Below are 26,358 nucleotides of genomic sequence, written 5' to 3' on the forward strand. Positions count from 1 at the left end.
TGAGCCTCACAAGGCAAAGAGTGTAATGAAACATGAAGCAAACATGCAGAGATAAGATGGTGCAGTACACCAGTCCTGGTCAGCAGGAGAGCAGATAATGACTGCATGCGCTGAGCGCAGGGTGCAGGCGGGAGGAAGAAATATTGACAGTGCAGGGAGTTTGCAGGAGGCTGCAGTTGTGCGGGGGAGACCTGTGCTGGAGGCAGATGAAACGTAGGAAAGGCTCGGGCAGCAGGGAGGGGAGGAAGGGGCAAGAGCAGCAGCGTGCCTCCATTTCCTCTGCCAACTGCTCCTCCGGGAGAAAGGAGGTGAAGGTGGGCAGCAGGGCCGGGTGCTGGGGCAGCTCCGCGACAACGCTCCTGTCGCACCAGGGGCAGCAGAAATCCCACTGCGGGGGACGGGGGCGAGGGGGGCCGGCTGCTGCTGCTCCCCGGCTGAGCCTGGAGGGGTCGGGACAGCCTCAGGGCTCCGTCCCGGCAGCGTCGCCCTCTGCCCCCGGTGCGGGCGTCCAGCTACCGGGGAGGACAGCGGGGCACCTCCGGGCGGTGCCGGGCAAGTTTGTCTGGCTGCTCGGTGCTGGGGCGCTCCCCCCGGTCAGCCTTCCTCCCTCCTCCTCCTCCTCCTCTTACTGCTGCCGGGCCGCGTCCCGCCGAGGGGTGCCGCCGCCAGACCGGGCGATGTGCGGGTTCTGGGTAAAGGCGGGAGAGGTGGCCGGGGCTGAGCTGCGGGCGGCGAAGGCGTGAAGATGCGCTGAGAGGGGGCGGCCGGCGGCGGGGGCGCACCGCGAGGGGGGGGGGCGCACCTCGGGGGGGGGGGGCGAAGCTCACCCCGAGAAGGAGACGGGAGGGGGCACCTCGGAGACGGGGGCAGAAAGGGTCACCCCGGGGAGGGGAAGGGAAGGGGCGCCCCGGAGAGGGTAGGGGTTGGGAGGGCGTCCCCCAGGAGAGGAGGGCGCACCCCGCAGCTCCCAGCCTCCCGCAGAGGCGCGCCGGGAGCCGCCGGGCGGTCGCCTGCCCACCTGGGGGGGCCGGGAGCGGCAGGGGCACCCCCCCTCCGCCTCGTCTTTCTCTCCTCCCCTCCGCCGCCTCCCTCCCTCCCTCCCTCCCTGCCCGCCTGCCTGGGATGGTGGAGGGAGCCGGGAGCACCCGGCGGGGCGGCCCCCGCTGCCGCCGGTGATGGCCAAGGATGTCCTCGGAGGGGGAAGCCGAGCCGGCTGCTGAGAGCGGGCCGGGCAGCACCCCCGCGCCGGGAGCCGCCGCCGCCGCCGCCGTGCGGGAGGAGGTGAGCGGCGGCGGGGGCTCCCGCCCCACCCCGGGCCGGGCCGGGAGGACCGGGGGGGGCAAAGGCAGCCCCGCCGCGGGGCCGGAGTGCGGGGCGGCGGGGCGGGCGTGGAGAGAAACCGGGGAGCCGCGGTGGGAGGAGGGTGCCCCGGCTGGGGGCGTTTGCGGAGCGGGGGGAGCCGAGGAGCCAGCCACAGCCTGCCCGCCCGCCCGGCAACCTGCAGCCGCGCCGCGGGGGCGGCCGCCAGCCGCCGCGGTGCGCTGCGGTGCGGCTCGCGGTGCGGTGCCCCGCCGCGCCCTGCAGTGCCGGGGCCGCCGGCGGGACCCCCCGCCGCCGCGCAGAGCCCCCCGGGCCGGCGGGGTGGCCGCAGCCGGGCGGCCGCTGGCTGCGGGGTTTTACCGACGGGCCCCCGGCGCCCAGCCCTGCGCCCGGTGCCGGGCTCGGGGCGGCGTCTCGGCGTCTCGGCCAGCGGTTGTGCACCGAAACGATGCAGTGGGGGAAAGGGGGCCTGTCCAGTGGAAGTTTGGCTAAATACAGCCCTTGGGGTTTGGCCTAGGAGAGCCGACTGCTTCCCTGGGACTTCTGAAACCGTCAAAAAAATTGCAGCTCTGCGAGGAGCTCTGGTGTAACTGGCAGGAGGGGTACATGGAGCGTGAGAAGGGGTTTGCAGCCTGGGGCTCCGTGGCTTTCAAGTGTCTTGGGCCAAAGGAGGAGGTCATCCCTCTCCTTTTCTCTTGGGGCCTAGGCACTCCTGTTGCCTAATCAGTGATAGAAAACACTGTAGAAAATACGGCTTAATATGTTTCTTCAGATCAGCTGGGAAGCGCTTACTGTGGCCTTGCACATCATAGGGAGGGAATGACGGATGTGTCTGAATGTTGACACAAAAAATCCTGAGCCACGAGGCATTGGCCAGACAGAACTGCAGGCCTCTGTGGCAGTAAGTGACAATGCATGTACAATCCTGCACATTCGGGACAGCAAGCTGTCCTGTATTAGGAATGCCTGCGATTTTCTTATACGCCTTTGCTCCCAACTGTTTTGACAGGTCTGCCATTTACATCATGTAATCCATGTGCAGATCATGGAAGTGACTGAACTTTCTTCATAATACAAAGTTAAAAACAAATGTACAGGCTCCCAGGGATGCAGAGAACGGCCTTAAAGCAGGCAGAGAAAACTGAAAACAGAAGTGAAAGCAACCCTGGAATGTTGCTGGGTGCAGTTAGTCTGCTTAAAGCTTCTGTTAATGGGTCCCATGGTTCATCAACAGTCTCACGGTCCTGTAGTCAAAATCCGGTAGCCTCAACAAAGCCTATGTGAAGCTGCAGTATACTTAGGCTAAGACCAAGCAGCACTTTTTAAAGTACCTATAATAGAAAATCGACTTTGCAGCTCAGGTTGGAAAAACTATCCTCCGTGGGTGAAAATTAGGGTTTTCTCCTGTACAATTGCTTTTTAAACACCTGCAACACGGTTCACCACGAAGAGCTGTGGCTGGATCCAGGATACAGCTGCTGTTCCAACGGTAGAGCTCCCCAATGTAATTACAGCCCTGCAGAAGATCAATAGATGGTTAATGCTGGAAGGGATTTTTTTATTTATTTGGTCTATGACCAGGAGCTACATAAGGCTTTCCAATATATTAAGTCCACCATAAAAACATCCAAGCCATTTCTAGGCATGAGAGCACTTGATTTCTCTGCTAAGCACATTGTATCTTGCTTCACTCATCCTGTTCTCAGTTTTTCTTCTGTTCCAACACAAACATTTGCCCATTTGAATCTATATCTCAAATGCCTGTAACAGTGATATCTTAACACTGCAGTCCTATAGCTGGTCTTTTCCTCATACTTTCTCCATCTCCACGTAAATGGTCTTTTTGCGCTTGGACCTGCAGTTGCATTTAAATGCCCAGTATTAAATGGGCATTTCATGGGCTTCTCTATTAGTATTGTCATTTATGGATTTCACTTAGATCAAATGCATGGGCTTAAATCTGAAAAGTGACTAAAAATTGCCTTTATTGGGTAATAAATCAATGTGAGATAAAACCCTGAGCTAGTAACAGAGAATGTGTCTGAAGTCTAAGTTTTTACTCTTGAAAGCAGGACAAGTGAAGGTGCAGATGCAGAGCAGGAAGGAGAGAGGCTGTTCGGTTACCTGCCACGGCCCTTGTCCTCTTCTGCCAAGGGCCACTTAGGTTTACTGCTGACTTTGCTGAACGTCAGAGCAAGTCCTTGGATTATCTGCCAATATTCTTGTTTGGTTTTTTTTCTGTTGGAGATATCGATTGCTTGAGCTGGATGACCTGGAACAGCCATGCTTTTGGTGGTGGTATAGAATTTTACCATCCCATCAACTCTTGCAAAAAAGAATCAAGATCTTTGAGGGGAGGGAATGTAAAGGATGTGTTTTTCCAGATGTTTCAGCAGTTATTGCTGTAGATTGATTCTCTGGACATATTTTCCTTTACTTTCCTCTCTGAGGTAGCAGAACCTGCTGCTCTGTACTGCCCCAGTTAAGCTGTGGGCTGGTGTTTTTTCTTGTCTTACTTACTACTGTGATAGCCTACACCTACACGGAAGAGTTGGTAGGGACTTTTCTGCATTTCTGCCAATTTACGCCTCAATCGAGAAATGGTCTTAAATATTTAAATCTTTAGAACTTAGTTGGAAGTTGTTTTTCTTTTTCAGGAAGGTGAAGCTGGTGAGTACAAACATCATTTATTTGCTACCATAGCCAAGTAATCATTGAAGAAAACTGAAAGCAGCAGCCACTTGACATTTTGAAATACGTATTTTTCTTGTCTGTACCGACAGAGTCAAACAGCAGTTGTCCATGGCTGGTTTTATCTTCTCCTCCATATTTAAGAACTTTAATTGGGCATGACATAATGTAATTAGTTAAGCTATTTAAATAAAAGGGGGAAAAACCTCATGGGTTGATGTTCCTGAAACCCGCAGTCATCAGCTCACTGATGGAGGTGTTACAGAAGAGAGAGGCCACTTAAAACTGTCTCATCTGCCTCTTACTGCCACTGCGAAATGCAACAGGAGCTCATTTCAAAAGTGCTATTTGTGGTCACAACAGCACCAATGGGTGTTACAAGTTAAGAAAACATACATATTGCTTCTTTGCAGGCCACAGCTTTACAGACTGTCAGGTCAAAAGACAACTGGGTCCTTTCCTCTTAAGCATGCCACTGGCAAGACACCCTCTACTTGTGGGATTGACTCCATTTAGTTCTCAAGCTTTTTTATCCCTTTTCCCCAATATGAATGTCAAACAACACATTTGTTTTATTTGTCAAGGCTTATTTTATGACACTGAAAACATCAGGCATAAAGCCCTTTATAACTTAGACTGGGTAGCTGTAAATTGTCCCTACCTGTGGGTTGAGGTGTACTCATGGGGCAGAGAAGTGGTGGATGGAGGAAGCGAAGGAGGCGACCCTCTCAGGTTTATCAGGCCTGCCGTAAGGTGCATTTTCCTCACCAGCAGATCCCCACGACCTGATGAACCCTGCTCCATCGCAGATCCGCAGGAGCCCGTTTGCTCCCCGCTGCCTCTCTGGCGACATCCTCTTCCTATAGAGGCTTGTTGTCATCCCTAAGGCTTCTGTGCTCAAGAGAAACGAACCCAGGAGCAGGGGATGGAGAGCAGAGGGGGCACAGGGCCTGTGACAGAGGTTAATGTTCTTCCCTGCCACCTTTTAAGCAGAAGCTGCGGAGGGACCGTTGGGTACCAGTCTCCAGAGAGGGGCTATTTCCCTTGTAAACCTCCCCGCCAAGAGCCGCGCAGGGCACTGACCCGATGGCCTCTGCCCAGAGGAGGGCAGGAAACGTGAGACGTGAATCCTAGGGAAGCTCTGCTTTTCCTTCCCCGCAGCTCTTGCAAACCTCTTGCAAAAGACCTGCTCAGCTAACACCCCGAATGATAGCTGCTGGTTAGCCTGGTGGAAGACTGTCACCATCCCAAGTGAGTATGATTGACTAAACAGTTATTTTTTATGCAGTGCATGATATTCCCCCTCTTGAGTGAGGGTCAAACAGGAAAAACCCCTTTCTACCCCTCCTGCCCATTCATTCAGCAGACATAAACCAAGGAGTGCATCTCATTCCTTGATCCAAATGGTCTCCCTCATAGAGACAAAGGAAAAAGTCCAGCAGTAGTGGCATCGAAGGAACTGGAAAGCTTTTTTTCATGACCCTGTAGTTCCAGGCAATATTTGCATTGCAGATCCTGTCATAAGAAAATCCATGCTGAGGCATCACATCTTTTTTCTGCTTTTGTTCTTTTCATTGTCCCACTTTATCTTCTGATCACGTGTCTGTTCCTGGTGCCCTGAAGTTGGCTGTCTTCTCTACTTCACACGAGAAGCTGTCAAGAGTTTAAAAAAATAGATAGGAAGCATCAAATGGATGTGTCTGAGATCTGAAGGGCAGCCTGGGCTCCAGCTGTGTGGGGTTCTACGGGCAAAGTCTTCTGCCCTCTCCAACAGAGAGTGCTCCCTCGCCACTGTGGCTGAGACTGAAGTGAGTTGCCTTTTCCGGCTGACTTTCCCAATTCCCTCCAGCAAAGGAATTTTCTTAATGGAGCGTTGGGCTTGAGCAACTGGGGAGCTTGTGGAGCTCCACTATTGAAGGGCTGTAAGGACAATCTAGGCAAACAGCTGCTAAGTACATAGATGTTGCCTCCTGGGAGAAGGAGGGACTAAGTGACTCGGTGGTAGGTCCCCTCCAGTCCTGGTTTCTAATGCTGTTCTCTCAGGTGGACAGTCAGTCAGCTGGTACCAGTGGAAAAGCAATGGGTCTGCACACTGTATTGAAGTCCCAAATACTCTCCTTGTTCTCCCTTTCTCACTTCAGAGACCCCAGGAGATGATCTCCATCCAGAAGGGAATAGTGGATACCAAGGATGCTTTTCCATCAGTGCAAGCCATTGCAAGAGTGAGGTAGGAGGTATCTTCTCCCTGGGAACAGAGCACGAGGCTTCCTCTCATCTGTTTCTACGCCTTGGAAGAAAATAGCTCAAATCATTGCCAGTGACCAGGGACATTGCAGAAACGGAGATTAAAAAGAGTGAAATGTCCCCAAGTAGTCCATAGTGAGTGGGGCTTATTTCTAGGTGTGTCCTACACATGGTAGTGAGTTAAGACCAAAAGTAGTGGCTGCCGAGCTATCATCAGCACTATAAGGCCCTTTCAGTTCTTTCAGTGACACTGGCGTGACACTATAGATAAGGCTGTGTTTGATTTTTCACTTACAGCAGGAGTTCTACCTTTTGGAAAAGCGTGGTTAAGTAGTTAATTAGTTTTTAAGTTCTAATCATGGAAAATATAGTTCACTCAAGAGTTCACTTTCAGACTCTAATCATTCATCGGGCTCCTCTGAGCTTAAGAACTGTAAAGTTAAAAATAGTGCATCGTGAAACTTCGTTGAGGTCACAGTTGTTATTACGGCTTTGTTAACTACCCAAAACTATAACGGGGTAACTTCATTTAAGCAGCAGCACACAGAATAGCTGATGAGTTACTATAGGGGGGATGCTGTGTGCAGTGGGGCCGGCAGGGTCTCTGCCAACAGGACACCACAGTGCAGGTCGGGGTAGAGGCTGCCCCCGAGAGCTGCCCATGCCGGCTCCTCACTGAGCACTGACCGCTCTGCCCACAGCACGGAAAAGCACGGAAGAAAAGTGTTTGAAACGGACAGGACAGATGGCGAGTGGGAAGGCTGGAGGAGCCTGGCTGCATGCGGCGCCAGCAGCTTGGCAGCACTGGGAGGCTGGCAGCCTTCCTGGAGCGGAGTTAAGGTTGTGAAGCGGTATCTGGTGTACCTGGCAGCCACTCTCACGGCGCCACCCATGCCACCGGGAGAGGACAGAAGGGATTATGCCCGACGAAATGCCTAAACTAGTAACTTCTGTGACTTTACATCAGGTGAATAATGTACAGGGAATCCCAACTCACACGTAGCACCGTTTCTATATGGCTGAGGTATTGCACATCCCAGTTCAGCATCCAGCCAGCGGAGACCTTGTTAAGGAAAGACTGGTAATACTGAGCCTCAGGGAAGACAGGAGCTGGAAACAGCTGGCTGGTGCGAGCAGGGACTGGCAGGGTGGGAGCTGACAGCAAAGGGCAGAGAGCAGGTCATGAAGGGTCACGCTCCTGGCAAGGAAGCTAACAGTAGGTAATTGGGGTGACTTGCAAGTGTGGAGTCTGCATAACCTGACCTTACCAGAGAAGTGGATGGGATCAGTCAGAGACTTCTGCGGGTCACAGTGTATTTGACTGCGGGAGAGAAGTGATTTGTGGCCATGCATTTATGGCTGGAGGCCTTCTTCATACCCATGCGATTGATTGCCCTTAGGAGCTGGACTGGGAATTGTGGAGTACAACATTCGATTAGTGTGGTAACAAAAGTGATTCAGTATGAGGCATCAGCATCTTACTTTGAGTAGCTCTCGCAAATCAGCACATTGTGTCCTGGAGGACAACGGCTAGAAGAGCCTGAGTGCCCACAGGCACAAGCCATGCCATCTCCCCCACCCTGCGATGGGCAGAGGGAGGACAGAGCACCACAGAGGCTGGGGTGGTAGCATCTGCCAGTAGGGCCTGCCAGCATGGGGGTCCCTCTGAGGACCAAAAAGATGGAGAACAACCTCCTCGTGGCTGTCTGGAGGTGAGGTGGCCAGCCAGAAGTGCCAGTACCTGGTGGAGGAAGGGTGTAGTGAGAGCATGTGTTGAAAGGGTGGGAATGACTGTCTGCAGGCCTGAGGTGTGCCGTGGTCCTCTGCAGGGGACTGTCTGTCAGCGGGCCAGGGCAGGAGCTAAATCCCCTGGTTCCCACCAGCTGGTACTCGGAGTGGCAGGATGCAACAGCTCACATGCAGATGAGATGCCTTCCCAGAGAGTGCTGCTGCAATGCTTATGTGAAAACACTTTATAAATGCTATTTTTTCAGTGTGTCTGGGAGGTATAAAAAGGTGTGCTGAAGCCATGCCATGGGTCAAAGTCAAGTCAAGAAATAAAATCCAGGTGTCCTGGCTCCCAGGATCCCTTTTAACCATTAGGTGTTTAAATGAATTTCCAGTGAAGTTTTCACCTGCTGTGCTGTCACATGTTATTGCAGAATGTGTCGCGGAGAGAGAAGAGAGAAGCAAGAGGGAGAGAGAAGTGATGTTTATGATGAAGCCTCTTTTCTCACAGGGAAGCATTAGCTGCTGGGATACTACCGCATCTTAACAGGAGCACCATTATAAAAAAACCTGACAGCACTGAGGTCCCAGCTGTGTTCAAAAAGGTGCAGAGACAGGGAAACACACTCCCTGAATCTGACAGAGCAGCTGAAGCCCGAGCTGTGGCTGGGCGTTATTGCGAGGGATGCTCAGCTCAGCAGCGCGAAGGACCTGGCACAGCTGCAGCCTGAGCTGCGGCAGCCCAGCACCATGGGGCTGGCGGGTCCTCTGCTGAAGTGTGGCTGGCAAGCTCCGGCTGGGAGGTCACATGGGAAATGGAAAGGCTGGAGGTTGAGAGGTCAAATCACAGAGCCACCTTGTTCGGGTTTTACTAGGTAAAAGGACAGCTTTGCAAAAAAGTGAGAATAAAAATAAAACTTCATGGTTCTGGACAAAGCTTGATTCACAGTTCACTTTGAAAGACTTCCCCTGACTTCACTGGAGCTTGGATCAGTTCTGGATCATATTTCTTCTGAGGACTTGAGAGATGTTTCTATCCCCCATTTAAATCTCAAGGTGTTCCTTCAGAGTAAGCAAAGATTAAATGCTATTAATAATAATGAACTATTTTTCTCATTTGCAAAGTCTCTAAACAGAGGCATTCAACGACTAGGCTACAAATAGCTGGTGAGGAACTAAGACTCCTCGGGCTTCCTCCTCACAAGGCTGTCTCCTCCTGATTCCCTGCTTTCCCCCCCAGGGAAACTGGTCTGTGGCTGTTGTCAAGCCTGGCTCCAGCTCAGTCCCTTGCTTCCCCGTGTTGAGACTGAGGGAAGGTCGGGCAGGAGACACAGGACCTGTGGCAATGGTGAGAACACTAAAGCACAGGACATGCATTCTTCAAGGATGGGGAGAGCACCTGCGACCCTTGGGACCCAAAACTGGGAAGGGACAAGCTTTAGTAGACCACTGAACTATGGCTCTAACATCCACTACTGCAGGCTGCTTGTTTGCACAGCACAGGAGAAAATACACCTGCTCGAGCACTGCCAGCCTCCTCTCTCTACTTGCTCCTCTCCCACCCCTGGAGAGCTGCATCTTGTGAGCAAAGGTGGGTGCAAAATAGGTATTACAGGATTCCTGTTGAATCCAACTGTGACTTTGTCAAGCACATAGAGGTCAGCAGCTAGCTACTCTCCCCTTTTCCCCTCCCTGCTGTCCCCATCCCTCCCGGACTGAAGCAATGGGAACTGGTCCCACCAGCCCTCCTGTTTTCCGTTGGCTGGTGTCAGTTTTCCCTTCGTGTCAGCAAAGTGGCCGGTAACATCAGTGCCATCAGCAAGTTGCACCTAGCTGATCCCTTGGGGCTGCGGTACCTTTGTGTCGCCTGCGACTTGCCCAAGGGTGCAGGGAGCTGGGTCTGGCTTTCACAGGCTGGAGCACGCTGGAGCCTGCTTCTGCCAAGGTGAGGATCACTCTGCTCTGCAGCTGCAGGATGGACGGACGCACGCATGCTGCTGTCAGCCCTTCCAGGAGCTCCCTGCAGTGCAGGAGCAGGGGCAAGGGCACCTGCCCGGAAACCTCTGTGCAGTGGGGCTGGCCACTGGCTGCGGTGGGGGGGCAAGCGGCCACCTAGGCACAAGGCAAGCTGCAAAATACCGAGCAGCACAGCTATGGCTTATGCCAATCACTCAGTCTCACTAATCTGGCAGTGGCTGGGAACTGCATCCCAGGAGCTTTCCTGAGGATATGTGATGCTTTTGTCGGTTGACTGATAAGTGTTGAGGTAAACCACGTTGTTATACCTGTAAAATTTACCCTGTGTCTACTAGGAACCACCGATGTTCAAGGCGGGGGAGTGGGGAATATGAGCTAAGTCTGATGGGTATGCTTAAAGTGTAGGAAAAAGAACCGTTCTTGGAGATACTCGCTTGCTCTGAGGCAGCTCAAATCCCAGCTTTTCTTTCCCGATGAACTCATTCCCAGCATTGACATTACTGGGAAAAATGCTCTGCCTCCAGAATACGCTCTTTTGTGTTGCTGCTGAGTTGAAAGCCAGTGGCAGCAACATCAGCAATTTGGGGGGAAAAGGGATAATTTTGTTAGTGTAGCATTTTTGTGAGCTTGTAGGAAGCTGCCACTAAAATAGCCCTGATTTCTATTTTGCAAATGGTGATCACTTTGTTGCTAGGATTCCTTGGCGCTGAAGATGTAACTGCATGGCTTTCCTTGGAGCAGCATGTGGGAGCATCACCAGCAGATGTGGCTGGGGCCAAATTCTTTATGCCACTCGCATACATACCCTTGTATTTTAGTGAGCGGCTTTCCCATCCTGCTGCACTGTGCGGCATATATATTGGCTGGGATCCAAATGTCTTTATTTTCTGGGATTTCCTTTATTTCTTCTTGAAGAACTCAAAAGTATCCTGCAAGAGCTACTGCTGAATCTGACATTTTAGAGGACTGGAGGCTCCTTCTGTCCTAACCTCTGCTTTTCCTGTTCTTCAGATGGTCGCTTGAATTCATGAGGGTGAATGGTGTGAAATAACAGGCTGTCTTTGCATGGTACTTCAGGGGGGGTCCTAGCATCTGAAATTCAGGTGAATCAGCAAGATTTGTGCCTTTTCATGGTTTGTCTTGCCCTGCGATAGGCTCTGCTGGGGAGAGAATTTAATGCTACCATTTTGTGCACCTTCCTACCCTGAGACATTCCCTCTGACAGCTCTGTTGGTGGAAGGAGGAGATTAAATCTCTGCAGAGACTTAAACAAGAAACCAAGCAATCCCTGCTCACCACAGGAGGGCAACTGCCGAAGCAAATGCCTGAGTCAGTGATGCTACAAACAGTGGAATGCGTGCAGGTCATTCTTTTTAAACCAAGTAACATCATTTCTGCTTGGCATTGACGTCACGGCCCCTGCCTGCAGGAAGTTTTCATTCTCACAGGAGTTTCGTGGCAGAAGAGCAAATGGTGCATCTAAAACATACATGCAGCAACCAATGTGCTACGTGTTCGAGGACTGGAGGGAAATTCTCTTTGATGCAAAATGGCTTTTTCTGTTGCCTTCTATTCCTTATATTATATTCTATCCCTTTCCCTCCATGCTCACAGCCACGCTGAGAGCACTTGCTGCTGGCTCAGCGTGAGCTAGGGGTAATGGGCTTCTTGCCGTTCAAGATGGATGGCAGGAGGGATTTTGCTTCAGGCTCCCCAGGAGGGGATTTATGAGGTGGCTGTTGTAATAGCTCCCTTTTCCTTCACCAGGCCTTGTTATCAATGCCCCACGCGGTGCCCAGATTGGGTCACATGGTGGAGGAACACTTCTGCCCATCATACACCAACATCTGGTTTAGCACAGCCCTGCAGGCTCCTTCCTCACTGTACTAATGAGTATCTGACCTAGGAGTTCATTTGGCCTTGGAAGGCAATAAGAGGTTGTACTCTGACTCTTCTCCTGCAGTTGTCTTCTCCCTGGTCACCCCAGACTTCTTGGGCCAGTCTTTCACCAGGATCACCACAGGAGCTGGAAAATGGTATCTGCACCCACGTCTGTTGTGGCTGCTTAGGGAAGGGGGGTAGAGATCTCCTTGCTCTTCTTGCATCATCCCTGTCTACTGCACAAACAGTGAAGCCTTTCTCAGCACCAGAGGTTGGTCCTGGTGTCAGAGCTCACCTCGGTTATGGTTAACAGCACAGCCTAGGGCTTGCCTAGTAAGGACTCAGTGGTCCTCTCTGTGTTATGTCCTGCCATGTCCATCAGGAGGTAGAACATTTTCCACTGCCCTCTCTTGATCAAGATGGAAGAGGTCTCGTAGGTAGAGACAAAAATCTGCTTTTATCCAGGCAGGTCACCACCTGCCAAAGTGTGTGACTTGTGGTTATTGATTATTCTTTCCCTTTCATGTATCTCATTGGAATATATTCATCACTTCTATAAATCTGCAGAGACAAATGAAATTATGACTGACATTAATTTATCCTTTTTTTTTCCTTCTTGCTTCTCTACTTTTATTTCTTTTCTTCCAGTCCTATGTCAGTCTTTCCCCCACTCTTTTTTTCCCCATGGAAGGAAGATTATTCTTGCTAAATAGAGGAAAAAAAAAGAAAAATATAAGATTGACTCTTTGCTCACATGAGTAATCCTGAGCTGTGGGGTCATTTTGTTGTTGGAGACAGTGATAAAGTCACCCTGTAGCCCCAAAGCCAGGTCTTGGTGGAGAGCAGAAGCATGCTGTGATGCCACACATCTTGCTGAGACGCAGCTGCAGCATCAGCCCTGCAACACACTGTCACCTCCGTGGGAGTCTCTGCCCCAATTTAGCACAACCTTATCCCACCCCCCAGGCTGTGGGGAGGAGATAGGGCTATAGATCTGTTTTTTGGAGAAGTTCCCAGCGGCAAGAAAGCAGCCATTCAGGAGTACTGCTTTCCAGGTCATAGATGGGCTGGGAGGACTGCTGGCTCATATGACGCTTTGGTGCTGTCAGGCTCAGTGCTTCCCTCATTGATCCTCGTCCAGGTCCTTTCTCTGGGCCAGATTCCCTCCTGCCCCTGCCCAGGCTGGCTGGTCTCCGTCCTCGCCTGCCGGCGCCCTTCCCCTGCTTCCGTGGCACCGGCATTCGGAGCATGTCTAGGCTATCCTTTTCTCTCCTCCACCTCTTCCCATCCCCCGTATTTTCCCCTCATTTCTCTATTTCCATTTAGGCCACGTCTTCGCTACCCTCTGTTTTCTCTCATTCTTTCATTTTAGACATGATAGCATTTTTCTTCAGCAAAATTGCAGCTTTTGAGGTCAGCCACCAAGGGTAAACGCATTTACACGTGGGGTTTATAAGGACAGGAAATGCTTTTGGCATGATTTCCCCAAAGGAGCATTTTAATGCTTTTGAAATTGGGGAACCCAGATATCTGGCTGTGAACCAGACACAGGCAGTCAAACTTGGGCCCCAAACTGTCTACAAAACAAACATTAGAATAAATTCATGCTGTGGCAGCATATTTTCTGCTTATACAGCTCATGCTGGAGTTTTCAAGGAGACTGAAGCATGAAGTCTGACAAGAGGAAAAAGCCATTTTGTCAATAGAGAGCTACAGAGAAATAGTAAGCATAAGGCAAAATTATATATAAAATTTTTAAAGACTGTGACTCCAAAATAGTTTGGTCCATTTCCTTTGGACTTCACAGGCTATTTCTCCCCTTCTATTGAGGTCAGTTTGGCAACTTTCAGTTCAAATTTATTTTGCCAGTCAAAATCAGAAGTGGACAAAACAAGAGGTTTGTAATTGTCACCGTAACTGTTTGCATGCCATAAGCAGTACTGAGGCAGCTAGAAAAAGAAGAGATGCTTCAAGCCCACACTGCCATACAGCTACTTTTGAGGTAAAATACAGCTACTGATGAATAGCACACAGCAACAGCAAGCTAGGTGATAAGGTGCTCCACTGAAGCTTTGGGAGGGTTTCTCTTAGTATTGGCATCTAGAGCTGTAGATTACTCCTGGCAGTGAGTACTGGAACTGTGAGGAGCACCTCGGTGTCCACATAATGCCCACAGCCTTGTTTTTATGATTGACACTTAGTTTTATGAAGACAGTTGTCTCGTATAAGTTAATGGGGTATTTAGCCATTAGATTGGCAGAGTTCTGCAGGAATAATTACCAGATTTGACACTATCCACTGGAATTAAACATAAAATCACTGCTGGTAACATTTACAGTTGGCACAAACATTAGCAGGCTGGTCTGTAATGATGAGACGAGCACAGTCCTACAGAGGGATCTGCTTCAATTGATAATTTCATTATTCAATCCAAAGCCAAACCTAAAGTTACACATTTCAGGGTGGAGAGTGCAGCCAACCCTTCAGTTGTCCTCAGAAACAGTGACTCAAAAAATACCTGGGAGCAAAGTGGGTGAGTGGTTGAACATGAACTCCCGGGGTGGTGCTGGGCAAAAATCTACTAATGCAATTCTTGGAGACAGCAGAAAGGAGGAATGAATGGGAATGGGAGGTGATTTTATGTTTTGGTATGATGCCAGCGAAGTAAGTGCTGAAGTCCTGTATCCACTTGCAGGGTGCACATTTGAGAAGGATCTCAAGGTGCTGGAGAGAGAGCAGAGCACCAAAAAGCTAGAAAAAAGGCTGTGCAGTGAAGGATTTCAAGACCTTGACCCATTTCAATTGTCAAAAAGAAGGCTGAGAGGTGTCGTAATTTGAATGCAGAAGTATCTTCAGATAGAGAAGACAGTCATATGAAAGAAGTCTTTCATCACCCGGAGAATGGACAACCCCACTGCCTTGAATGGGGGCTGAAGTGAGACAAAATTACAATGGCAGTAACATTTCATCACCAGAACAAATTACAAAGGGGATTGCAGATTCTTCATTTCTTTTAAGTCTATCAGTTAAAGCAGAGTGTCTTTATGGAAGATGAGCTTTTACCAACCACCAGTTACTGGGCTGTACGTAGGATTGTAGAGTGAAATTGCATTGCCTGTGTGATACAGGAGCTATGGAGAGAAGGCGTAGTGTCACCCGGTCTTAAGGTGTAAATGTAGTTTGGGTTTTAATAGAAGCTGAACCTTCCTGACTCAGAATAGCCTTGCAAAGTCGATAGGAGAAATTTCTGTGACTACCTGTAAGTGCTAAAGAACCATCTGGCTGTTTATTATATCATAAGTATCCCAGTCATCACCAAGGGACAGCCACGTGGCTAGTGGGTGAGTCCAGCTGTCAGATATACTCGTACCTGGAGGTCAGCAAAAGCAGTGAACCATCACTGGTAAAACAAAGGCACCGGAGTTTCAGGCACCGAAAAACCTGGGCTGGTGGAGTCCATCTGGGCTTCCCTGAGTGTGGCCCTTCCTCCTCCTGCTAATGGGGGGGGGCTCACTTGGGAGAATGGGGGTGCCTAGCCCGCCTCGAACCTGCACCCCAGGAAATTCATTAGTTCTTATGTACCCATCAAGGAAGGGACCTAGAGACACAAGCACAACTTGGTCACCCAGAAATATGTTGTTCCAGTTCTTTAGCGTCAGTCTGACATTTCAAATGTGCCTTTTAAGGAGAAATCAGGGTTGGGGGTGTGTCATTTTTTGCATTCTTGGCCACTCCCAATACAGTCGCTTGCAGGCTCGCTTAGGATGGTTACCAGCTACAACTTACCTGCCTGCGTCTTAATGCTGGTCGCTCGCAAGGAGTCAAGGGATGGGTCGGAGAGCCAAAACCAGCCTCTTGCTCTTGCCACCAGAGCATGCTTGGCTCCAGCTGCTAAGCAGGGGACATACTGGGCTATGCACTCCCCCTCTGCTCTCTCTCCACCCCTTTACACTATGTGAGATTAGCAGCCCAAATCTGCACGCTGCTACAACACAGAGCACGTTTTAATGATTTTAATTACGGTTGCTGCAGCCAGAACCTGACCTGGCTGCTGTTGAGCCAGGACGAACGCTGGGTGGGTGTGCCTGCGTGAGGGAGGCTCCACGCCAGTCCTTGCATACCTGCTTTTGATCTTGGGCATCTGCCATCGGAAGGCGTCTTTGAAGGCAATTGCCCTTTCAGCCACTGCCTGGATGTTTTATCATTTGCAAACTAAGTTTTGCACAGAACTTTCTTGAAGGAGAAATAATCGAAATGTTGCCAGCCTGGAAACTCCTGTCTGCTACAGGTGTCAGTTGAAATTCCAGTTCTCCGTCAGCAGTTAGGACTTTCCAGACTATTTTCCAGCAACTGTGGCAACAAATTAAATAGCATCTATCATTTAGTGTCTCAGAAGGCTCCACACCACCAGACAAAAAACAGACCATGGGAGGATGTGGAGCTGCCTCTTCATTTTGCATGGTACACAGATCCGTCGCTCTGCCTGAGCTTTCTGGAAATGACGGGAAAAAAAAACCCAACGCAGACGTGGAGCAGCGCTGCGGGGCCGACTGCCTGGGGCCAGGGACAGCTTGGGGCAGGGCTGTCCCCAAACCTTGTCCCTCTCCACAAGGCCCCCAGCATGGGCACCTGCAGCCCTCCCCACACGTGCCACCTCTTGCCCGTGGCATTTTCCTCATTCTCACTGAGATCTACTAAAGAATTTGAGAAATATTTTTTTGTTGTTGTTTTTAAGCGTGGAAGAGTAAAGTGAATTTTGGCTTCTGATTATGCATAGTTTGGGTAAGAGTTAGCAGGAGTTTCCAATCCAGTCAGGTGTGATGAGAAGGGAGGCCTCTGAAAGCTGTTCAGCAGCATGCCAGAGCGTAGCAAGGCGTTATTTACAGCATGTGTTTTTAACATGACTTGAAATTCATAAACAATAATACTGACAGCTCGGCTGTGCTTCTTCACAGCATTCCATCCAAAACAGGAGATTTTTACAATTTGGACTGTCATCAGAGCTGGTTAGGGCCTTTTGGGTGAAACATTTGATTTGGCAAAGCCATCCCTCTTCACAGAAGTGGATACAGAATCACAGAATGGTTTGGGTCGGAAGGGACCTTCAAAGATCATCTAGTCCAGCCCCCCTGCCATGGACAGGGATATCTTGCACTAGATCAGGTTGCTCAAAGCCTCGTCCAACCTGACCTTGAACACTTCCAATGATGGGACATCCACAACTTCTCTGGGCAACCTGTGTCTCGCTTAATCTTCTGTCAGGAGGTTTCTCAGGTCAACGCTGGAAGCAAAGCCCAAAGCAAAGCCCTTAACACGCAGGAGAGGAAGGACACCTCTCTTGATTTGGGTTACAGACCCAAATCCGCGAGTCCTAGCTCGCAGGCAAAGTACCTGGTGACTGAGCCTCCATCTATTCTGGGACAGTCTCTGTTTGGCTCTGGCTTTCTGTCAGGCTCTCTGTCTTTGCTTTCTTCAATTATGTTTCTCTATTAACATTTTCCAGGGGTTATGCTTTTGTTCCACATCAAAACAACACAGATCCTGCAGCATTTCTCAAAGGATGCAACTCCCGTTCGCTGGCTGGCCCAAGTTATCATGGAAATTATTATTTTCCTTAAGCATTTATTGTACTCATCCAGAAATACAAGCTTGCCCTGTTTCAATCTGAAACACTATGCACGGAAAGGAGAAAATTCCACATAGTACCACAAACATCATGCTTGCAAGAAGGTGGTATGTTAATTAATAAAGTCTGGGAGCCACTGGTTTAACATATTAATGAATTTGTTATGCAGAGAGAGATGGAAAGATATATTTCCTTATTAGATTTTTGAATGTCTGATACTTTTATTGTAATTATGTTCTACTTCATGTCTTTCTTACAAACACTCTAATAGTATTTCTAATGGCATAATTGTGTTAGATAATTATTTCAGCAAAGGGAAGGAGAAATAGGCAATATAGGCCAGATGAACATATTCAGAACTTGAAATAGGAAGGACAGCTGTGGGGGTAGACCCTGGAAGAGAGCTTCTTTTATAACTGAGGACCTGCGGAGAGTGGGATCTGCTTAGGAACAAAGGAGGGTATGAGACAGTGGGTCAGAAGAGCCAGGAGAAAAGAATCGTGTTTTTCCCAAAGGGTTTTGAACATGAAGGCCCTGCTGAACTGGACTGGTAGTTGTGTGAATCAGAGATGTGGCAGTGGGCTCTATGGCTGCATGTCTTCACTAATGCAGGGAGGAGAGAAGCTGCCTTTTTTACAGGCTGCAGTGAGAATAGTGGAGGTAACCTGGCTTGGGCTGATCCAGCCCTTTCAGTGCAGTAGGTTGAAGACCATTTCTGAAGTGTCTCCAGAGGACGCACACAGAAATGTCATCTTGGACCAGCAAGCCTCTGAGCTGCTGCCAGCCCAGCCCGGTGCTGCTCCAGGACTGGTGAGACCAGAGTCATCTCTTCCCCCAAAGGGGAGATGGCATTTCATGGAGCTAAGCACATTAGGAGGCATTTGCCCACTCTGATATGGCCACTGATAGCCCTAACCAGCAGGGCTGGTTGAATCACCCCTTGGGCAGAAGCCAACCTGTGGGTTGTAAGTTGTATCACAGAGCTGCAGAGAGCAGAGAAGTTGTTAGTCAAGGGAAGTGAGATAAAGGGAAGGTGGGGATTGCAGTGCCTTTGGCAAATAGTGCCTTAACTGACGTGGGACAGCCCTCTCACATGACTGTGCCCAGGGCCAGGCTGACAGCACTTGAAACAAGTCGTAGAAAAAATTGGCGTTCCCGGAGCTGCATGGAGTACTTAAGCACTCACATTAAAACTGACTGCTGGACATCTTTTTCTGGGTCCATTGGCATTCTTCACTGTATTAACCATATGCGATTTTACATGAGAGGTACCTGTGGAAACCTGAGTGTGAACTTAAATTCCTGTGTTAGAATATTGCCCAGCTGTTTTCTTCTGCACAGTCCTAGTGACTGGAGTAGAGAGATGTTCATTTTTAGAGTTTTCTTCACCTCAGAAAACCTTAAGGGGGAAAAAAGGGTAGAAGTTTGCAATTATTCATTACAGTCTATATTTTTGCATTACTATAGCACTTAAAAACTAGTTCCGTGTCAAGAAGAGACAAAGAATAGAAGACAGTGTTTCCTGGTGGAGTTCCCACAAGTCAGGAGAGCCTGGGGCTCTGACCCAGGATCCAGTGTACGGCTGGGGCAGAAGCCTACATTGGGGCAGTAACCACACTGGGACAGAGCGGTGGGTATTTGACAAGAGTTTCAAGAGATTAAATTCTCCATGACTGCACGTAGACTCAGGGATTCACCCCCAAAACTCCCATAGTTATTCTTCAGCTGATTTGGGGACCTCCTGAAGCCACTTTGTAGCTTTCCTCAAGGTTTCCTACAAAAGGCTAAGGAAAACAGCCTTATTCTTAGCCACACTAAGGTCTTTTCACTGCCCTCCCTACAGAAAAGTTATGTACTGTGTCCTTTATAACCCACTTCAGCTTCTCTACACCCATTTTGGCCACTGTAAAGAGAATACAGCCCAGAATAATTATTCTTTATTGACACATACACACATACAAAAGGTTTGGGATAAGAATAGAAATTCTTTACAGATTCCTTCTGAATGCATCAGGGAGAATCAGGGGCCAGATTCTGCCCTTAGTCCCTGCAGATAAATACTGGTGTAGCTCCCTAAAATCAACAAAATTACTCTGCACTTACACAGTGTCAGATTAGAAGCTACGAAATCAAAACCAGACCCCATGAAGTCTAGTTTGGCAGCGCTCACAGCAAGCCATAAAACCTTCTGTAGTTACTTAGAAGTGGTTCTCTGTCCCAGAAAAAAAAAGGAGTATTAAATCTGACCTTATAGCCCTGCAAGGTTAGATGCCAATGCTTCCATCTCATTGAGAAGACAGTAAACTCTTTCTAGTGGCGCCGCACTATTATTTCCTGATGCTGCTACTTAAATTCCTTGCTGGTTCAAGATTACTTACTGAATCCTAACTGCTATAGGTCCAAGATAAGCTATACTAGGGGAGAACTTTATCCCTGGAGAAAGAAAGAGAAGACATTTCCCAAACCTAGCATCTGTTGGCATCTATGGAGCAGTTTGATGCATTAGAGGTGGCCTCTTGGGAGAAGGAGTAACAGTGTGCTTCTATTTTTGCATGAAATCAGGCTTGGCAGAGGGCATGATGATGCATGAATATCACTGTCATTTCCTCAGAGTTAGGGGTGAGGCAAAGGATGGCAGTAACAAGAGGGACGCAGACAGCCCTCCACATTACCTATCAGGGCAGCTGGGGGTCTTGCTTCACGCACTTTCTACAGATGGGTGGCTGCCAGCCAGTAATGTAACTCATGCTGCTGCTGTTCTTTGCAGGGAGACAACTCTGTTTCCGCTAGCTGCTTGGCTCAATTTGGCATTTTTTATTATAGCCCAACATAGCATGACTATGCAGCCGATTCACTGCACTATGGCTGGGGTAAGGACTGCAATCACACCATCTCAGGGGACGCAGTGGGAGTGTGAGAGTGTGAACTCCGTCTCTATTCCCAGCCTGACTTTTGGGACTTGAAAGAGAGGGATGCGCTACGTTTTAAATATTCACGCATACACCCTTAGCTCCAACGCTTAAGCTTTCAGGTATGTTAGGTCAGAGCTAGTCTTCTAACCAGCCTGAAGCTATGCTGCACCGTGCTGTAATCCTGACAATTTTTTTCAACTAAATGTGCTTGAATCTAGTAATTTTCCTGATGGCTCACCTCCAAGAAAAATGGTGTCGATCATTTGGTAGGTTTCAGGGTTGGGTGTGAGCCAGCTCTGAGTCAGGCAGCAGCTCAAGCTCCACGAAGTGCTGGTCCCCCTTTGCTGGCGTGACCTGTGGGGCCGCAGCCCTGTGACGGACGCTGCTGGCGAGCCTCCCCAGCAGCACCATGTGGGAACCCGGGTGCTGGGCACTTGAAAAGCAAAGGGGCAAGTCCACAGCCCTGTGCTTTCAGCTGTTCACATGCTGCGAAGCCCTCTCAGCCTTGGAAAATGGCAGGGTGCGTAGATGATGCTGGCTCCACACAGGGAGAAGGAGATGGGGACCTGTCTCACCCCCTGCGGAGGAGCTCGTCTGACCGGGGTGCGGGCACAGCGAGTCACTGCCACGCGAACAACTTCCCTCCCCAGAGCCAGGAGGAAGCAAGGAAGGAGTTTTGTCCAGAGACCTCTGTCTCTGGCACGGTGTTTCTGTTTATATTCACATTTATATTAAGTAGGGTGGTGTCCCAGTCCTCAGGCAGCCGTGAGCAAAGCCAGACGCAGTCTTGAAGGCAGCAGTCACTGTGTGCATTGTGCAAAGAAGCATGACTGACAGGTTCCTCGTTCTCTCTTTGTCTTTCTCTCCCCGGCGGTGTGATTGAAGCAACGCCCTGTGAAGCAGTCCCTGAGCGCCTGCATGTGCCGAGAGTCCCACTGGAAATGCCTCCTCCTCTCCATCCTCATGTACGGCTGCTTGGGTGCAGTGGCCTGGTGTCAGCTGGCCCGGGTCACCAAGCTCAGCTTTGATAGCTCCTTCAAGGGCAAGTCCATGATCTACCATGACAGCCCGTGCTCAGATGGCTATGTCTATATCCCGCTGGCCTTCCTCTCTATGCTCTATGTGGTGTACCTGGTGGAGTGCTGGCACTGCCATGTCAAGAGAGAGCTGCAGTACAAGGCAGACGTGGACAGTGTCTATGAATGCATCAACCGCATGCAGCAAGCCACTCCGTGCATCTGGTGGAAGGCCATCAGCTACCACTTTGTGCGTCGAACCCGGCAGGTGACCCGGTACCGCAATGGCGATGCCTACACCACCACGCAAGTCTACCATGAGAGGGTCAACACTCACGTGGCTGAAGCTGAGTTTGACTACTCTCACTGTGGATACAAGGACATCTCCAAGGAGCTCCTGGGCCTGGAGAGCTACACAGCCACCAAGCTGAGGTTCACCAAGTGCTTCAGCTTTGCCAACATTGAGTCTGAGAACTCTTACCTGACTCAGAGGGCTCACTTCTTCACGGAGATTGAGGGACTGGATGACTACATGGAGGTGAGGGAAGGCATGCAGCTCAAAAACGTGGACTTTAAAGAGCTTATGATGGCCTACGGGGACCCGGATCACCTCCCGTGGTATGTGTCCCACTATGCTTTCTGGGTAGCAGCTATCCTCATGATCTCGTGGCCGCTCAGGGTACTCATAGAGTATCGAACTGCTTATGTCCACTACCATGTGGAGAAGCTGCTGGGCCTGGAGTACACGGTGCCCACGGCGGCGGAGGAGCCCTTGTATCGATACCGCATGCCCCGAGATGCCACGCAGGACAGCACCGAGCTGGAGTGGCACATCTGCACCAACCGGCAGCTGATCCCCAGCTACTCGGAGGCCATGCTCATGGACCTGGCTGACTCCCCGGCCTACAACAGCTACGTGGTGTGCCGGTATGGTGAAACGGCCCACGGCTGCGAACGCTGCAACCGTGCCTCCAGCACCTCCTCCATCTTCTCGCGCCATGCTTTCCACAGCTGCAGTGGCAACTCCCGCCTCTCCCTCAACACCAGCCGCTTCTCCCTCTGCCGCGTCCATGGCTCCCACAGGACAGGTCTCTGGAGGAGCCGCAGCAGCAGCATCGCGGACCGGGGCTGCCAGGACGAGCAGTGCTGCTCCTACTCCAGCCAGCTGGCTGTCAACGAAAACCCCCCAACCTACCACGATGCCCGCTTCTTCCCCGTCCTGATTGTGCACAGGCCGGAGGGGCACGACAGGCAGCATTTCTATGTCAGGCGCTCCTCTTGTCTAGAAACCTCTCTGTGACAGGCCTCCGTGGTTTCTTGGCTCCTCTGCCCCGGGACAGGGCTTGCAGAGGTGCCACCAGCGGGGAGCCTGCAAGCATAGGTCTCCACAGCAGATCGGCAGGACGAGCTTCAGCTCTTCCCCCTGTCATTGCAAGAGGACGTAGTCACTCTGACCAATGGCTAACCTCATTTCCAAGAGCATCTCGCCCTCCTTTGGCTGGTCTCCCTAGTCTTTTGTTCCCCTCTTCCTTTCACTCTTTCACTCCTCACCCTTTCCCTACTCCTCGGTTCCCTGCCTCTCCTCCCATCCCACCCTCACTCTTTTTTTTACATTTCATTCACAGCATTTGACTGCTGTTGCCGCTGGAGGATTTATAAAGCCTGTGCTTTGCAGTATATTTGCCCTTTTGGATGACCTGCAAGGTAAGAAACTCAGATAGAGTGAGGCAAAAGGCACACGGCCAGCCAGAGTCAAGTCAGAAGGAGAATTCAGATCTGCAGGCGCTGAGTCACTTCCTGCAAACCCCAAACGAGGTGCTTTTTAAATTTATTTTATTTTCACCTGTCTTTTTTCCTCTTCTGCCATTTATTCTCTCCTTTCTTTATGTTCTCCTCCTCTTGCTTTGCCCTCATCTTCCTTTTTTTTCAGTTTTCTCACTTATGCTTTCCAATCTTTCTGGGGTTTTGCTGGTGAGGATGTCTTTCAGGGTGTAATTGCCTTCCATTGGGCAAAAATAAGGTATTCACAGCACAAATGTCACTGACTGCTGACACAACCACAGGCTATGTCCCTGAGAAGTGCTGACGACTTTATTTCCAGGGCAGTGACATACACCAATAAAGCAAAAAGCCCTTTGCTCACCTTGCCCTGCCTGGTCTGCAGCAGAGACACTGCTATGTTTCCACCTGTAGTTAACCTTGTCCTGCCCCACCCCTGTTAGCAATTGTTGAGAGCTGTAGTGTAGATCAGTGCCCTGTTAGTGCCACTATTTTTAGGACTGTGGGTCTGGTTTGTGGTTGTTTCATTCCTACCACTTGCTCAGAGCAGCACAGGCTGGACAAGGGGAGAGGGGATGGAGAGGGAAAGGTAAATACGGTATTAACCCTCTCACCAATAGTCTGGAGTTGTTAGGAAGCTCTTCCACCCACAGCGTCTATTGGAGCAGTTACAGGACTGCTCTACATTATCCTTCAGCTTTCCATGTGCCCTGGGGAGGGCTTTTGGCCCATAGCCTACTGCCACCTTCCCACCTTCCCAGGTGGGATGCGGTGCCAGCTCCTGGGCAGGGAGCACAGCTGGGAGCCAGCCCCACTGGCCGCTCCTGTTGGGGCTCCAGGCTCTTCCTGCAAGGCTTCCCCTGGAGCAGGTGCAGCACCTTCTGGAAACTATTGGATTAGTCCCAGCAATGCCAAACCCAGAAGGTGTCCGGTCCTGGCAGAGCAGACTGCTGCCCTCTGGACTGTGGGCTGCCCTCCTGGTCCGGCCAGAGACCCCCGAGAGCCAGGGACCGACCCAAGAAGCTTATGGCCACACTGAGGACCTGCCAGGGACCTTGCACCTGCCAAACCTCCATCCCACAAGGGATGGTCATACGCTGAGCAAGCTCCGTACCATTTTGTCATGTGGATGGCAGAGATTATTATCCACCGTGACTCACAGGAGAATGCAATATGATTTCAATACAGTCACTTTCAAAAACAGTGTTGTCACTCCCTACAGCAAGTAGGTAAGAAACCAAGCCCCCAGAGGGGCTGGCAGCAAATGCTTCCTCCCAAGTCTGTTCTGTGTGTATCTACATGTAACACGAGATTTGTAAAGTCATATTGGTATGTGTAGATTACATATAACTCTGCATACTTATATGGTGATTTCTTAAGGCATTGACTGTTGCACCATGTTAAATATATTTTGTTTTGATTTGATGACTCTGTTTTGATGTGCTGTGTTTATTTCAACTCCAGAAATAGAAACATTGGCAATACCTGGCTAACCTGCTGCAAATGACGGCACCATCAGAAAGGTTGTTTAAATTCGTATGAGTCGATCTTTTTTAATGTAAATACTTTATGCATGATTTATGTGACATTTTCATTCTGACAGCTTGGCATTTATCGCAAAAGATAGATAACACATATGATGTGTTAGTTTATCACCTCTAAAAAAGAATAACCATCCCAGACACATGGAGGAACCAGGTTTGGGCTCAGGGTAATGATTATGGTTGGGCTCGGGCCAGACTGGGTAACATTGAAACTTAGAGAAAAATCCAAACTTAGATCCACCCTACAGTGATCCAGTCCTAGCCCCCATCTACACCGTGCCACCTACCACCCCCAGGCAGAGCTGGGAGAGTTTGGCAACTAGGAAGGGATCAGGTCTGACCTCAAAGCTCAGACTCATCCTGATTTACTTGTATTCTGAAGACAGAGTAAATGCAAGTCTTCAATATGGTTCCCTGTCCTTATCTTCATTCACACAGAAAGTTAAAACTAGCACATATGGAAGATGAAAGAGCTGGAGGTGGCTGAAACTTCACAAAACAGAGAGGCTGGAATATTTCAACACAGTTTCTTACTGAAGGAGGTGGTAGGGAGGAAGACAAGAAAAGAGAAAGGAAGAGATGGTAGAATAATATAAATTAAAAGAGAACAGAGTTCAGCTGCAGCTAGGATAATTCCCAAATGAGCAGCATAACTCAGTTATGGCAAGCTTAGCCCAGACACAGGCAGGATGAGTTTCAGTCTTCTTGTGTAGCTGCTGCAGCCACCTGTGGCTTTAAATACCATGTCCAAGGTCTTGGCATGGCCAGTTTGGTCCCATATGTATTTCAAGATCGAACGTTATATTTGCGTCCTCAGAAGTGACCACGTTAAACAGTATTATTATCTGACATGAACAAGCTCTGGCAATCCTATTATTATGATGGGTTGGGCAGAGAATGGAGACAGTTTGTGCCCATTTTAACATTTTCAGTGTCCTCAAAAGCCAGTGTAATATCCAGCAGCTCTCAAGCTGTGTCATTGGCAGCATTTGGAAAGCCCAGAGGGTTTCCGCTTCCTCACTCCTTGTGTTCTGGCCCAACTTTGGGGCATTTATTTGAGAAGCCATGCCTAAGCTGCAAAAGCCCCCCCCCCCACATGGAGCTCCCTCCTGTCACTTGCTGTAGCCTCTGGTGGTGACTGAAAAGCTGGGAGCAGCTCCTGTTCTGGCCTGGGGCTGAATATGCTGGTTTCAACAGATCACCCACTTAGGAAGCACCTGAACAGCCATCCTGGGTCTCCTATGCCATAGAGCAGAGCTACTCCGAGCAGAGCTACTCCTGCGACCCTTGAACGCCACTTCATCGTCGCTCTTGCCATTGCTGCAGCTTCCTCATGCAGGATGAGGGATCTGTCCCCTAGCAATGGAGGGGATAACGCTGCTCTTCAAATCCCAAGTCAGAGGATGGAACGGACAGGTTCTCGAATCCGAGTGCAAACGAGGCAGCTCTATGGAAAACGCCTTGTACAAAACAGAGATTTTGTATCCAATTGCAGACTGACTACTTTGACAATGGAGTAGTGGCATGCGCCAGCAGCTTTTGCTGAACTTTTAGGGCTATGGCTTCTCATGTGGAAGTGGGTGTTTTGGGGTGCTTTCTCACTGGGATAACCCATCCTTGTCCTGTTGGATCTCAATAAC

The 26,358-nt window shown here is 50.0% G+C and overlaps 1 protein-coding gene across 1 annotated transcript; it reads left to right on the forward strand.

The window, feature by feature from the left end:
- Positions 1-1,131: 1,131 nt before the first annotated feature.
- On the forward strand, positions 1,132-24,599 carry LOC143163379 (transmembrane protein 151B-like). The gene is made up of 2 exons (XM_076344631.1): positions 1,132-1,281; positions 21,265-24,599. The coding sequence occupies exons 1-2, from the start codon at positions 1,186-1,188 to the stop codon at positions 22,693-22,695; spliced, it is 1,527 nt and encodes a 508-aa protein (XP_076200746.1). The 5' UTR covers positions 1,132-1,185; the 3' UTR covers positions 22,696-24,599.
- The last annotated feature ends 1,759 nt before the right edge of the window (positions 24,600-26,358 follow it).

Source organism: Aptenodytes patagonicus, chromosome 7, assembly GCF_965638725.1.
Source record: "Aptenodytes patagonicus chromosome 7, bAptPat1.pri.cur, whole genome shotgun sequence".
NCBI classification, from domain to species: Eukaryota; Metazoa; Chordata; class Aves; order Sphenisciformes; family Spheniscidae; genus Aptenodytes; species Aptenodytes patagonicus.